Genomic DNA, 15,320 nt, shown 5'->3' on the forward strand with positions numbered 1-15,320 from the left:
ACAGCATAAAACACAGCAGCCAGACTCATATTTGGAAAAACAAAATACGAAAGTGCCAAACCCCTAAGAGAAGAACTACACTGGCTCCCACTTAAAGAACGTATTATGTTCAAAATCTGCACTCTGGTTCATAAAATCATTTACGGCGAAGCCCCGGTCTACATGTCAGACCTCATAGACTTACCACCCAGGAACACTAAAAGAGCAGCAAGCACATTCCTGAACCTCCACTACCCCAGCTGCAAAGGACTAAAATATAAATTAACATATGCATCCAGCTTCTCCTACATAAGCACGCAGCTATGGAATGCATTACCTCTCGCCGTGAAAAAAATACAAGACCTAACTAACTTTCGGAGATCACTGAAGACCAGCCTGTTCAACAAGGCATACCACATTGATCCATCCTAATACCAGACAACGAAACTCAAACCAGAACTGGATAAAACCTAACTCTCTATACTCAACTACCAAGGACTACTCTACCGCGAATTAACTTTAACGCAATACCACTGTATCCCTCATCCCGAATATGTACTCTTTATACTTGACTGCTTAATCTACTACGTCAATCATGATCTTTAATGTAATACCACTTGTATCTCTCACTACGGAAATGGCGATCACCATGACGGAACAATGTAAGCCACATTGAGCCTGCAAACAGGTTGGAAAATGTGGGATACAAATACAACAGATAAATAAATAAATAAATGGCTCCCAGTTCTGTTCTATAAAGGGCGTGGAAAAAAACCATTTAAGTGTTATTCTATAAGCCGTGCCTACAGTTAGGCACAGTTTATAGAATAGTGCTTAAGCATAGGAGTTGCACTTAAATTTAGGTGCATCCATTTTCACCAACGAAAACACCTAAATTTACGTGCCAAACCCCTTTATTCTATTATTGTGTGTGTAACTGGAATCCAGGCCCCTGCTCCACCGCGCACCCACGAACCTCCCATTTCCGCACACCCTTTTCTGGGATGCACGTAAAATTTAGGTGTGGATCACACGCCTAAATTTACGCGCATACATGTTAATTGATTTCAATAAGCACCAATAATTGCTGGTTTAAAAAGCCAATTATTGGTGCTAATTGGCTCATTATTCATTAAATTGCGCACACTTATCTGCTCTGTCACAGATTTCAGTGTCATTGGCAAAAAGTTAACAAGATAATGAGTAGAATGGAGCGGACAGATGTGAAGCGTTTGTTTACACTTTCTAACAATAATAGAACCAGGGGACATAAGATGAAGCTAGAATGTGGTAGATTTAAAACAAATAGGAGAAGGTTTTTCTTTACTCAGTGTGTAGTTAGACTCTGGAACCCGTTGCCGGAGAATAGAGTGACACCAGTTGGCCTTGCTGAGTTTAAAGGGGGTTTGGACAGATTCCTGAAGGAAAAGTCCATTGAACATTATTAATTTAAATTTTTGTTTTGTTTTTGGGGTTTACCAGGCGCTTGAGGCCTGGATTGGCCACTGTCGGAGACAGGATGCTAGGCTTGATGGACCCTTGGTCTTTTCCCATTATGGTGGTGCTTATCTCTCTATATAAAAAGCAACACCAACATTCTATGAAGCCTCCAGCCGGAAGTGTGAAGGGGGCGAGATATCCGGTTTCCCTATGAGTGTCTGCCCCGCCCTCTCTGTAACACAGTCAGTGAAGGAAAACAGCAGAGCACTAAATCAAATCGCTGGCTCTGTAACAGTGAAGGACTAAGAGGGGGGAGGGGAGAGAGGCCAGAGGGCAGGGACACACACACTCCCACATGCACACAGAAGAAAACATTGCTAGCCCCCGTTTCATTTGCATCAGAAACGGGGCTTTTTTACTAGTGTACTTATGGCTGTGTAGCTGCTGGATTTTGTATTATGATTTGTAAATTTTATTGTTACTTTAGTTTTTATGCTTAGCAATTGTTATACAGTACAACTCAGATTATCTGGACTATCCTCTGCAGGGGGTGGTCCAGATAATCATAGATCCAGATAACTGGACATTCCTTTTTGAAAAGAGAATATACTTTGAGAATTACATGTTGAACATTATTTTTTGTTTTCAATTATAAATGGGGAAAATATCAAGCTGTTTAACATTTTTTTTACTGTATATCAGGCATAATGTGATAACTATGATACAGAGATTATAATAAAAAATGGAAAAGATAAGGAATAGAAGCAAGCCAGGTAATTGGACATCCGGATAATCGTCGTCCTATTGTATATTGAGTCAGTATTAAAACTCCATTGTGTATGCTGCTGACTGTCAACATCTGGATAATGGTGCTATTCAGCGTTGGTTTCCAGATAACTATCTGCAGGGGTGGCCCAAGGCAATCTGCCGCCTGAGTCAAGGAATGAGATGCCACACCGCCCTCCCTCCGCCGCTTCCCCTGAATCCGACATCTCTCTGTTCACACTCTTTTTCACTCCCAACTCCCTCTCCCTCCCCCGGCTATGATCTGGCATCTCCCTCTTTCTTCCTCAACCCCCTTCCCTGAATCTACCTTCAGTGGTGTTCCGTGGTTGCCTGACACCCAGGGCGGATCGTCACTGCTCCCCCCCCTCCCCCCCCTGGTGCAGGGCAACACGGCACGGCACCCCCCACCCCAAGCAGTCCCCACTTGCCTTCCAAGTTCCAGCTCCGTCCACCCCAGCGTGGCGCCTCGCATCTGCAGCACTGCTGTAAAAAGAAGAAAATCGCCTCGTCGTCGGCCCTTCCCTCACTGTGTCCCGCCCTCGAAGAAATAAGAAGTTATGTTAGAGGGCGAGACAGACTTGATCGACCTACGAGCTAGAAACACATCCGAATCAACACGAACATATCTAAATCTGCACTACCCAAGCTGCAAAGGACTAAAACACAAATCAACTTATGCATCCAGTTTTTCCTACATAAGCACACAATTATGGAAAGCACTACCAAAAAACTTCCGGAAAACACTAAAAACTAACCTGTTTAAAAAGGCATACCCTACCGATCCAACTTAAATGCCTGATCTCTGCAACACAACAAAACTAAAGTATGTAATGGACATAACACAACTCTTCCGCTGTACGATTCCCTAATGTGGCTGTGCCACACGAACTTTACCTACCACAACATCACTTTGTATTTGTTCACACCGGTTTCAGCAAACGCCTCTCCGGTACTATGTAAGCCACATTGAGCCTCCAAGTAGGTGGGAAAATATGGGATACAAATGTAACAAATAAATTACCACTTCAGTCCGTTGTCTGTCCCTCAACTAGTTTCCCATCTACCGAATCACCTTGGGGCCTATTCCCAGGCTGCTCATTTAAACCTCTAATGCAGGTTATTATAAAAAGCTTTGATGAAATCCAATTAAATCACATCCATCACATGCTCTTAATCTAATTCTTTGGTCACCCAATCAAAGAAATTGATCAGATTTGTTTGACACAATCTCACTGTTATAAAACCATGCCTCCTCTTATCTTGTAACCTTCTGGATTATATCCTTTCCTTTAATATATTCTTTATTGATTTTCATACTACAAATGTTAGACTAAGAGGGGCATAATCAAACGGGGCGCCCAAGTTTTCCTGAGGGCGTCCTCGCAGGACGTCCTCGTGAAGGGGCGGGGAAACCCGTATTATCGAAACAAGATGGGAGTCCATCTTTCGTTTCGATAATACGGTCGGGGATGCCCAAATCTCAACATTTAGGTTGACCTTAGAGATGGTCGTCCTTAGAGATGGTTGTCCCCAGTTTTCAGTGATAATGGAAACTGAGGACGCCCATCTCAGAAACGACCAAATCCAAGCCATTTGGTCGTGGGAGGAGCCAGCATTCGTAGTGCACTGATCCCCCTCACATGCCAGGACAGCAACCGGGCACCCTAGGGGGCACTGCAGTGGACTTCAGAAATTGCTCCCAGGTGCATAGCTCCCTCACCTTGGGTGATGAGCCCCCCAACCCCCCCCCCCCCCCATTACCCACAACTGTACAACACTACCATAGCCCTAAGGGGTAAAGTGGGTTTGTGGTGAGTTTTGAAGGGCTCACATTTACCACCACAAGTGTAACAGATAGGGGGGGAATGGGCCTGGGTCCACCTGCCTGAAGTGCACTGCACCCACTAAAACTTCTCCAGGAACCTACATACTGCTGTCAGGGAGCTGGGTATGACATTTGAGGCTGGTATAGAGGCTGGCAAAAAATATTTTAAAAGTTTTTTTGTGAGGGTAGGAGGGGGTTAGTGACGACTGGGGGAGTAAGGGAAGGTCATCCCCAATTCCCTCCGGTGGTCATCTGGTCAGTTTGGGCACCTTTTTGAGGCTTGGTCGCAAGAAAAAATGGACCAAATAAAGTCGGCCAAGTGCTCGTCAGGGACGCCCTTCTTTTTTCCATTATCGGCCGAGGACGCCCATGTGTTAAGCATGCCCCAGTCCCACCTTCGCTACGCTTCCAACACGCTCCCGTGAACTTTGGTCGTCCCCGCAATGGAAAGCAGTTGAGGACGCCCATAATTGGCTTTCGATTATGCCGATTTGGGCGACCCTGGGAGAAGGACGCCCATCTCCCGATTTGTGTCGAAAGATGGGCGCCCTTCTCTTTCGAAAATAAGCCTGTAAGGGACTCATTTTTAAAACAGAAAAACATCCAAAAAATGGCACAAGTAGATGTATGTTTTTCTTGCAGAAAAATGTCTGAGTTGTATTTTTACAAGATGGCATTTTTTGGCGTTTAGAATTCAGTGATAGCGACCCATTTACAGCCCCAGAAGTAGGTTTCTTTGATCAAAGTGCCAATGTTTAAAGTGTGGGCATCAGTGGCAGATAAGTGGTCGCTTTTTTCTTATATTTCATTTTGAATTTTATTTAGATATTGTTGTCTCTAGTTTAAAGTTTAAATTGTGGAGCCACTTGGTCTGGATATCCGTTGAGATAGAGGCAGTGGAGGTAAGTGATTGATTATAGTAACATAGTAACATAGTAGATGACGGCAGAAAAAGACCTGCACGGTCCATCCAGTCTGCCCAACAAGATAACTCATATTTACAGCTTTTTGTGTATACCCTACTTTGATTTGTACCTGTGCTCTTCAGGGCACAGACCGTATAAGTCTGCCCAGCACTATCCCCGCCTCCCAACCACCAGCCCCACCTCCCAACCACCGGCTCTGGCACAGGCACAGACCGTACAAGTCTGTCCAGCACTATCCCCGCCTCCCAACCATCAGCCCCGCCTCCCGATCTTGACTAAGCTCCTGAGGATCCATTCCTTCGGCACAGGATTCCTTTATGCTTATCCCATGCATGTTTGAATTCCGTTACCGTTTTCATTTCCACCACCTTCCGCGGGAGGGCATTCCAAGCATCCACTACTCTCTCCGTGAAAAAATACTTCCTGACATTTTTCTTGAGTCTGCCCCCCTTCAATCTCATTTCATGTCCTCTCGTTCTACCACCTTCCCATCTCCAGAAAAGGTTCGTTTGCGGATTAATACCTTTCAAATATTTGAACGTCTGTATCATATTACCCCTGTTTCTCCTTTCCTCCAGAGTATACATGTTTAGTTCAGCAAGTCTCTCCTCATACGTAACGCAAATCCCATACCATTCTCGTAGCTTTTCTTTGCACCGCTTCAATTCTTTTTACATCCTTAACAAGATACGGCCTCCAAAACTGAACACAATACTCCAGGTGGGGCCTCACCAACGACTTATACAGGGGCATCAACACCCCCTTTCTTCTGCTGGTCACACCTCTCTTTATACAGCCTAACAACCTTCTAGCTATGGCCACCGCCTTTTCACACTGTTTCGTCGCCTTCAAATCCTCAGATACTATCACCCCAAGATCCCTTTCTCCGCCCGTACCTATCAGACTCTCCCCGCCTAACACATACGTCTCCCGTGGATTTCTACTTCCTAAGTGCATCACTTTGCATTTCTTCGCATTGAATTTTAATTGCCAAACCTTAGACCATTCTTCTAGCTTCCGTAGGTCCTTTTTCATGTTTTCCACTCCCTCCGGGGTGTCCACTCTGTTACAGATCTTAGTATCATCCGCAAATAGGCAAACTTTACCTTCTAACCCTTCGGCAATGTCACTCACAAATATATTGAACAGAATCGGCCCCAGCACCGATCCTTGAGGCACTCCACTACTTACCTTTCGCTCCTCCGAGCGAATTCCATTCACCACCACCCTCTGGCGTCTGTCCGTCAACCAGTTCCTAATCCAGTTCACCACTTCGGATCCTATCTTCAGCCCATCCAGTTTATTTAAGAGCCTCCTTTGGGCTATGTTACATAGGCTGGGATTTGGACTAACTGGAGCTATAAGAGATCCAACGGCCTATTATAAGTGAATGCCTAATGCTTGCCTGTCGTTCTTCTCAATTTTAAACAATAAAGGAACAGATTATTGTATATTGTCACATTGCCATTACTTCCTTTTGCTTTTTGTGGTTACTTTGACTTTAACATCACCACAATTCATCTCATCCTTTCTGAGCACACTACCAAAACACTTATCCATATTCTCTTCACCTCATACTTAGATTACTGCATCTCACAGTTCTCCCACTAAAGCATCTCTCTCCCTGTCAATCTATTCAAACTTCTGCTGCATGACTTATCTCCCGCCAGTGTCGCTACACTCACATAACCCCTCTCTTCAAGCCATTTCACTGTCTTCCTATCTGTTTCCGTATACAGTTCAAACTTCTCTTCCTGACTCACAAGTGGATTCATTCCACATCTCCTCAGTAACTCTCCTCTCTTACCTCTCCCTGTATCCCTCTCCGGGAATTCCATTCATCTGGCATGTCACCATCTGTGCCCTTCTCCACTGCCAACGCCAGACTCTTTTCCTTTTAGCTTGCTGCATCATACACCTGGAATAAGCTTCCTGAGTCAGTAGATCTTGCTCCATCTCTGATCCCAACATAACATAGTAGATGACGGCAAATAAAGACATGTACAGTCCATCCAGTCTGCCCAACAAGATAAACTCATGTGTTACTTTATATGTATACCTGACCTTGATTTATCCTTGCCATTTTCGGGGCATAGACCGTAGAAGTCTGCCCAGTAAACACAAACCACCAGGATTCATAGTCAGTCCAGGACAAACAGAGCTAATAAACGAATTGATTTATTATCATAACAAGTTAGAACTGGTGAATAGGGTGTAATTAGCAGACAATAACAAAATTAAACTAACTAAACACTTATTTACTACCTGAGTAGTACCTGGGGAGTTCAGGGAAATTAACTGCTCAAAGTCTTTGAACAGGGTCTCAGTATAGAGGTCTGTACCTTCCAAACTCCCACTCTGAGACTAAAGATTTGATTTCCAGCAGATTCAGTCAGAGCCTAGAACTGAGGGACTTCTGACCAACAGCACTACGGATTACTTCTCCTTAGCTTAGGCGGGAAGAAGAAACTCGCTTCTATAACAACTTTACAGAGAAAGGACAGACACCATCTGCTGGCCAAACAAGGGAAATGCACATAATTAAAAAATAGCTATATAATTTACAAGCAGGAAAATTCCCTGTTTCGCCACATTGCTCTTCACTTATAAAAGATCATAACTGGTTGCTCCTATCTAAACACATCAACAAAAAGTTGTGTTTTCTTTTTTTTTATTTATATCTTTATTAATAAATTCAATTTTCACAATACAAGTGTAAATATGAAATCGGCATTATTTTACAAATGAAATTCAAAATACAATTTAACAGTTGAAAGAAAAATTCTTAAGTGCCTATTTGTCCACAAATTAAGAAATTAGGTACCAAGATTTAAAGAATTAATAATTAAAGAATATTAACGGCTGCCGCCTCGGGTTATCGACCCAAGCCTGTTTATTATGGTGGGCATACTACATTCACTTCGGCTCTAGTATCTAGAAATTCTTTAAACTGTTTTGGGTCTACAAATTGAAACTGTTTACCCTCAAGCAATATATTACAAATACAAGGAAAACGTAATACAAAATTAACTCCCAATGCCAACGCTCTAGGGCGCTGCTCCAAAAAAGCCTTGCGCCTTATTTGTGTAGGCCTCGAGAGAAAAAAAAAGTTGTGTTTTCAACAGTTTTTTTTTATAAAAGCAGAAGAAAGGGGGTGTTGATGCCCCTGTATAAGTCATTGGTGAGGCCCCACCTGGAGTATTGTGTTCAGTTTTGGAGGCCGTATCTTGCTAAGGATGTAAAAAGAATTGAAGCGGTGCAAAGAAAAGCTACGAGAATGTTATGGGATTTGCGTTACAAGACATATGAGGAGAGACTTGCTGACCTGAACATGCATACCCTGGAGGAAAGGAGAAACAGGGGTGATATGATACAGACGTTCAAATATTTGAAAGATATTAATCCGCAAACGAACCTTTTCCGGAGATGGGAAGGCGGTAGAACTAGAAGACACGAAATGAGATTGAAGGGGGGCAGACTCAAGAAAAATGTCAGGAAGTATTTTTTCACGGAGAGAGTGGTGGATGCTTGGAATGCCCTCTCGCAGGAGGTGGTGGAGATGAAAACGGTAATGGAATTCAAACATGCGTGGGATAAACATAAAGGAATCCTGTTCAGAAGGAATGGATCCTCAGAAGCTTAGCGAAGATTGGGTGGCAGAGGCGGGGCTGGTGGTTGGGATGCGGGGCTAGTGCTGGGCAGACTTCTATGGTCTGTGCCCTGAAAAAGACAGATATAAATCAGGGTAAGGTATACACAAAAAGTAGCACATATGAGTTTATCTTGTTGGGCAGACTGGATAGACCGTGCAGGTCTTTTTCTGCCATCATCTACTATGTTACCACATTTTTACTTGCCCTGCCTCTCAACCACGGGTGCTGCCACCCAATCTCCGCTAAGCTTCTGAGGATCCATTCCTTCTGAACAGGATTCCCATTCAAATCTAGGCTAAAATCCCACCTTTTTGAAGCTGCTTTTAACTCTTAACCTCCTATTCACCTGTTCAGTACCCATATTTGTTTAAATCATTCCCACAATAAATAACTCCCCATGCCCTTATTTGTCTCTCTTGAATACACTGTAAGCTCTGTCGCGCATAGATTGTCTCTTACATGTTTTGTGTATAGTGCTGCGTACCATGTCTAGTAGTGTTATAGAAATGATAAGTAGTAGTAGTAAACGAAACTTATGGCCATGAGGAGTGACAGATTTAATAAATTTGCTGATTAGATAAAGACAGTGAGTTAAACAGCTCAGTAGCGAGAGGACTGACTTCAGCTTGAACATTGGACTTGTTTAACACAAACCTTAGATGGTACAGGTTGGGAGAAAGGGAAGGTGGGGGGGGGGGCATGGAAAGGTGGGAGGGAGGAAGAAAGATGGAGGGGGTCTAAAAATAAGGGAAACGATAGATCAAATACTGATGTTGCTTTTATTGTATATTGCTTCAGATATTGGTAGACAGTGTTGTATGTGAACCTTAAGATGTCTCAGTGGGTCTATATCAGTGACGTACCAAGGGGGGGGGGGCGGTCCGCCCTGGGTGCACGCCGCTGGGGGGGTGCCGCGCGCTGGTCAGCGTAGTTGGTGTCCATGCTCCCTCTGACCCGGAACAGGGGGGGTTCTTTCGCCGGGGTGGGGGGTGTCCCTTCGCCGTGGGGGGGGGGGGGGGTCACGCTGCACGGGGGGGACGCTGCACCCGGGGGGTGCGGGGCACATCGGTGATCCGCCCCGGGTGTCAGCGCCCCTCGGAACGCCACTGGTCTATATCCAACCTTCTTATTGCTAAATAAAAATTATAGTATCTGGGCGCGGTATTGCCCCGTTCAAAATGTGGACATTTCAGTTTGTAAAACGGATGTTCATGCTGGATGTCACCAGCACATGGACGTCCATTTCTCTTCTAATTTAGAACAGGCTGTATGCCAGCAGATCCTATTCTAAAATACGTGAGAAATGGACGCCCATATCTGACATACAAACTTGGACGTCCATATTCTGAGTTGGACGTCCTTTCTAAAGTGCTGCTCAAAAACTGTCTTTTGTAAACAGTGTGGCATCTATCCCATTCCCTTATATACTCCCGCCAACCTTTAGTGGTCTTCACGACTCTTCTTCAGTGAACAGAAGTATTTATATAGCATTTCCTTTTTTGCCTTCTTATTTTCCACACAGTGCTCTTTTTTTTTAATCTCTGGCTCTTATATTCCCACTTCTGCACTTGCTCCTTTCACTGACATATCTGAAAAAAGTCATCTTATTGAATCTGCTTAGCTTTCTTTTGTGCCACTCACGTCCTGCCATCTTGTCTCTTCTTTTCTCAGCTTAACAATTCAGAATGTGTTCTTACCCATCTTATCATGTGTTCACAATCTAACATAGTAACGTTAGTAAATGATGACAGATCAAGACCTGCACAGTTCATCCAGTCTGCCCAGCATACCCCTCTCTCCATGGCATACCTCTCCTGAGCAGCCGAAACATGACTCGTGTGGAGTCCAGATCCTATATAATAATTTCCAACTCCAATGTTCTGAAGCTGACTCCCCGTGGCACTGAAGGGTTCGTGCGGTTTGTAGAGTTCGTGCTGCCTATAAGCATGTCTCACTGTCCCGCCCTTACGTCCAAACGTAATGACGTCAAGGGCAGAACACTGAGAGGGAAGAGGACGTGGCTCTCTCCCTCACCCCTCCGAGTCACGGCTGGTCCCCGTCCCCCAGCCAGAGTCCCCCTCACCCACCCTGCTCCATGATGGACACTCCCTGCAGCCGCACGCAAGCCGTCCCGCCGACCTCCCTCTCCTCTCCCAGTTCGGACCCTCGCCCTCCCCCTCCTCCCCGATCGACTCCCTCCCGAGTTGCAGTTGGATCCCCCACCCTCTCCCCTCTCCCGTCCTGACTCGCCTCGCCGTTGGACCTGGAGGACCCCACCCTCTCCCCCCGCTCGCTCCCGAGTCGGCGCTGGAGCCGCTGCTCTCTCCCTCCCCCCTTTCGAGTCGCCGCTGGACCCCGTCCGCCGCCCAGAGCCCCCCTCACCCACCCTCCTCCCCGATGGACACACCCCCTCTCGAGGGAGGGAGGGGGGATGACCCTGGAACTCGAAGGGAGGGAGGGGGACGACCCTGGAACTGGGAGGGAGGGAGGGGCCCCTGGCACACACTCTCATTCTCACACACACACTCTCTCTCTCACAGACACACTCGCACCCAGTCTCACTCTCTCTCTCTGTCACACACACACACTCGCACATTCACTCTCTCTCTCTCACACAGTCACTCTCACACACACTCTCTCAAACATACACACTCCAAGGAAAACCTTGCTAGCGCCCGTTTCATTTGTGTCAGAAATGGGTCTTTTTTACTAGTTTTATTAATAAAACTTTTGCTGTGAACATTTTTGAGTCCAGTAGAAGTTCTTTTGCATCATCTGTCTCAACCCCTTCACTGTGACTTTTTTCTTTGGCTTGTCCAGTGCAGAGGTTTGTTTTCTTCTGTGTTCGTCGTGCATACCTCTTCACCCCAACACCCCAAGGAAGGCACCCCCTCAGCCCGCTCCCTGAACACATCTTTATCTTCCATTGTGCGCAGATTAAACACAGGCATCAAAACAGAGCAGATGGTAATTTGCCACCAAGCCAGCTCCATAAAGGCAGGTTATATATGATGCAGTCTTGTAACACAATACCACAACAATATGGGGTCAATATTCAAAGCGATTTAAGTGGGTAGGAAAGGCTCCTGCCCACTTAAATTGTTTGTTGCTGCCTACCCTCCGATATTTATTGGCACTAAAGCGGGCAGTGCCGCTCTATATTGCATCTGACCGCCATCAAAAAAAGGGGCAAGTCAGGGGACGTATGAGGAGCCTGGGGTTATGCCTTAGTAATTCCCTTATCTTTTATTTGTCCTGTTTGTCTGTCCTAATTAGATTAGCAGGGACTGTCTCTTCTTGTCCAGTGTACAGTGCTGTGTACATCTAGTGGCACTATAGAAATGATAAGTAGTAGTAGCAGTCTTTGGGATTCGGGAATCTTGCTACTCTTTGGAATTCCGGAATCTTGCTACTCTTTCTTCTTATCCCTTATTTGTCCTGTTTGTCTGTCCTGATTACATTGTAAGCTCTGTCAAGCAGGGACTGTTTTTTCATGTAGCGCTGCGTATGTCTAGTAGCGCTATAGAAATGATAAGTAGTAGTAGTAGTGTCGGTAATACTCAGTGCAGGCACCCACATAGTTAAGTGGCCAAATTTAGGACAGCTCAAAAGTTGTCCTAATTTTGGCTGGCCTAGCTATGCGGGTCCTAGCACTGAATATCGGGCTGGGGCACACATAACTTTTTTTTTAATAAAAAAAATAAAAAAGCATCTGAGCCACCTCCTGCTCCCCGACAAAGACCCTCTTTCCCTCCCCCAGCCTGTGGCAAGAACAACACTCCCCCCACCCCAGAAGGCTCCCACCCCCAGCCGTCCAGATCTACCTGTAGCCCTGGTGGTCTGTGGTGATTTTTGGGGGCAGAAACACAGGCCCCTTGCAGTGGCTGAAGGAAAATGGCTGTTGCAACCTAAAAGCTTTCCAATAACAGTCTCAAGGAAAAAGCTGAGGGGAAGATTGAGAAAAAGAGAGAGAGGGATGTTTATTCAGAAAGTGACAAAGCAGTACAATTGTATGATTTGTAACGGAAATCCAGATTTTTGTTAAGTCCTTTCTCATTAGTTGCAAAGTATCCTATCATTTTTAATGCCAGTGGAAATTCACTAGCTCTCCTCTCCTCCTCTGCTTCTCAACAACTGCTCAGCCACACTTTTTCTTTGACTGGGCAAAAGGTTCCCTTTAGCTCTAAGGCCTGTTCCCAGTTCCAAGTTTTGGGCTATCCTGGCTTCTTTGGGTGTTACCCTTCCTCTCTGCTGTCTCTCATAAGAATAGCCATACTAGGTCAGATCAATGGGCCATGTAGCCCAGTATCCTTCTTCCAACAGTGGCCAATCCAACAAGTACCTGGCAGAATCCCAAAGAGTAGCAAGATTCCTTCCTTTTTGTCTCTACCAGACCAGTCCAGACTGATGGGTGGAAAGAGACAAGAGAAAAAATAGTTTCAAGTAATTTGCCCTTAATGGTGTCATGCAGCCTGGAATGTTCAGTATTTCTCTCTGTCTCCAAGCGGATGGTAGATGGTTCATGCAGCTCCTTTGTGGTGCTCATCTGTGGCTCCTATCCTAGCTAGTTCTGGGTATCAGTTGAGCAAGGGGTGATGCTAGTTGATGGTTCATTTTCTTATTTAAAAGAAAAGGGACAACTTTCTCACAGCCAGGATGACAATCAATGGTGCTAGGCCCCTCATTCACCAGCTAGAGTGACACCTGGTGGTGCCGGCTCCCTCCCCGACTAGACGTCTCCTACATTCGACAGTATATAGGGGCAAGTCTCTCATCTGTCAAACGTAGGAGGAGTCTAGTAGACAGTAGTCTCTTTAGAGGAGGTCGTCCGTCAACAAATTCCATGTTCTGTCATTGTAGTTGTCATCCCTTTTCCATATCAAGCTCAGTAATATGCAGCTGATACTTATGGTGGGATATAACAATTGCTGTGGACTCTTGTGAGATTGTCATCTTTGTATAGTGTTATAGAGTTCTAAATTGCAATACTGACCAATACTTTCTCTTCCTTCCTATTCACTTTTCCTCTGTCTCTACTATGTTAATCCCTCACTTTGATGACCTTTCACTGCAACTATCCTCGCCTCCTCTCTCTCTCTCCCTCCTTCTCTGACCCCCTCCTGCTTTCTTTCTGGCTATCACATTCCCATCTGCTGTCCCATTCTCTCTTGCAGGTTGCCATAATTGCAGGAAATTTTGAACTGGCTGAAATCATCAAAACCCACAAAGAGTCCGATGTTGGTGAGTTGTCTCATTTTCTTTTGAAAAACTTATTACTAATAACAGTGCTTTCAAAATACTTGCAAAGCATGAGGTATTTATGGGCAGTGTGTTTCTGAGTGTTAAGATATAGCTGGGTTTGGTAAGATCTGCTCTTTTTCTTCATTTGTCTGCTTGTTTTCTATGGGGTAGATATTATGTTCTTGAGTACTGGTAGGTTTTATATAGATGAGTGATTTGGAATTTTAGGTCTCTCCTCTTTGAATGTTTGACATGGGTGGGCTATATTTGTGTATGTGTTGTTTTTCGGCCCCAGATTTTATGTTTTGATATGTTGTGCACTAATTTGGACAATATCCCTTGGAAAAGTGATATAAATCAAACAAAAGAAGAAACCCAGTACTAATTTGTGTTAGGTTTTTAACCAGGCTTTTAGTGCACTTTGATAGCGTGACTTTGCAAGGCATCATGGAACCCTTTGAAAACACTCCAGAGAGTAGTGTAAAGTCAAAATGGAAAACGTTATTACTATGTACAAGGGAAATAAACAAGCCTGTTTCCTGATAGGTTCAATACTCCTCATGGAAATCCCTCAAACACAATCTCACTTTCAATAGTCCACCTCTGGCATGGCTACTGTCTTTTTTTTTTTTTGTTACATTTGTACCCTGTGCTTTCCCACTCATGGCAGGCTCAATGCGGCTTACATGGGGCAATGGAGGGTTAAGTGACTTGCCCAGAGTCACAAGGAGCTGCCTGTGCCTGAAGTGGGAATCGAAGTCAGTTCCCCAGGACCAAAGTCCACCACCCTAACCACTAGGCCACTTCTCCACTGTTGCTGTTGCTATTATTTGAGATTCTACATGGAATGTTGCTATTCCACCAATGTGGCTGCGCAGGCTTCTGCTTCTGTGAGTCTGACGTCCTGCACGTACGTGCAGGACGTCAGACTCACAGAAATAGAAGCCTGTGCAGCCTTCTACATGGAATGTTGCTAGTGGAATAGGAACATTCCATGTAGAATCTCTAATAGTAGCAACATTCCATGTAGAATCTCCAATAATATCTATTTTATTTTTGTTACATTTGTACCCTGCGCTTTCCCACTCATGGCAGGCTCAATGCGGCTTACATGGGGCAATGGAGGGTTAAGTGACTTGCCCAGAGTCACAAGGAGCTGCCTGTGCCTGAAGTGGGAATCGAACTCAGTTCCTCGGTTCCCCAGAACCAAAGTCCACCACCCTAACCACTAGGCCACTCCATATACAGTGTCCTCATTACTCATAACCACAGTTCATCAACCAAGGGATTCTGAACCTACCTTGGCAGTCAACCTTGGAATTCCTTCAATCATAAGCTTCATACTTCTTCTCACTCAGTATAAAACATCTGATCACCTTATGTGGATCCTTGCTCCAGGGATTTCTTGCCACAGGGCCTCTCTGATCCCCTTTGTTCCAGAGCATTTTAACCACCTCCCAACCTGAGCCC

The 15,320-nt window shown here is 45.0% G+C and overlaps 1 protein-coding gene across 1 annotated transcript in view; it reads left to right on the forward strand.

Moving 5' to 3' along the window:
* SHANK3 (SH3 and multiple ankyrin repeat domains 3) overlaps positions 1-15,320 on the forward strand; it is a 704,425-nt gene that overhangs the window by 227,281 nt on the left and 461,824 nt on the right. The window contains exon 9 of the mRNA XM_030215777.1: positions 13,784-13,850. Within this exon, the coding sequence (XP_030071637.1) occupies positions 13,784-13,850 (67 nt within the window). The remainder of the gene's footprint in view (positions 1-13,783; positions 13,851-15,320) is intronic.

The sequence above is a fragment of the Microcaecilia unicolor genome, chromosome 10 (assembly GCF_901765095.1).
Source record: "Microcaecilia unicolor chromosome 10, aMicUni1.1, whole genome shotgun sequence".
NCBI lineage: Eukaryota > Metazoa > Chordata > Amphibia > Gymnophiona > Siphonopidae > Microcaecilia > Microcaecilia unicolor.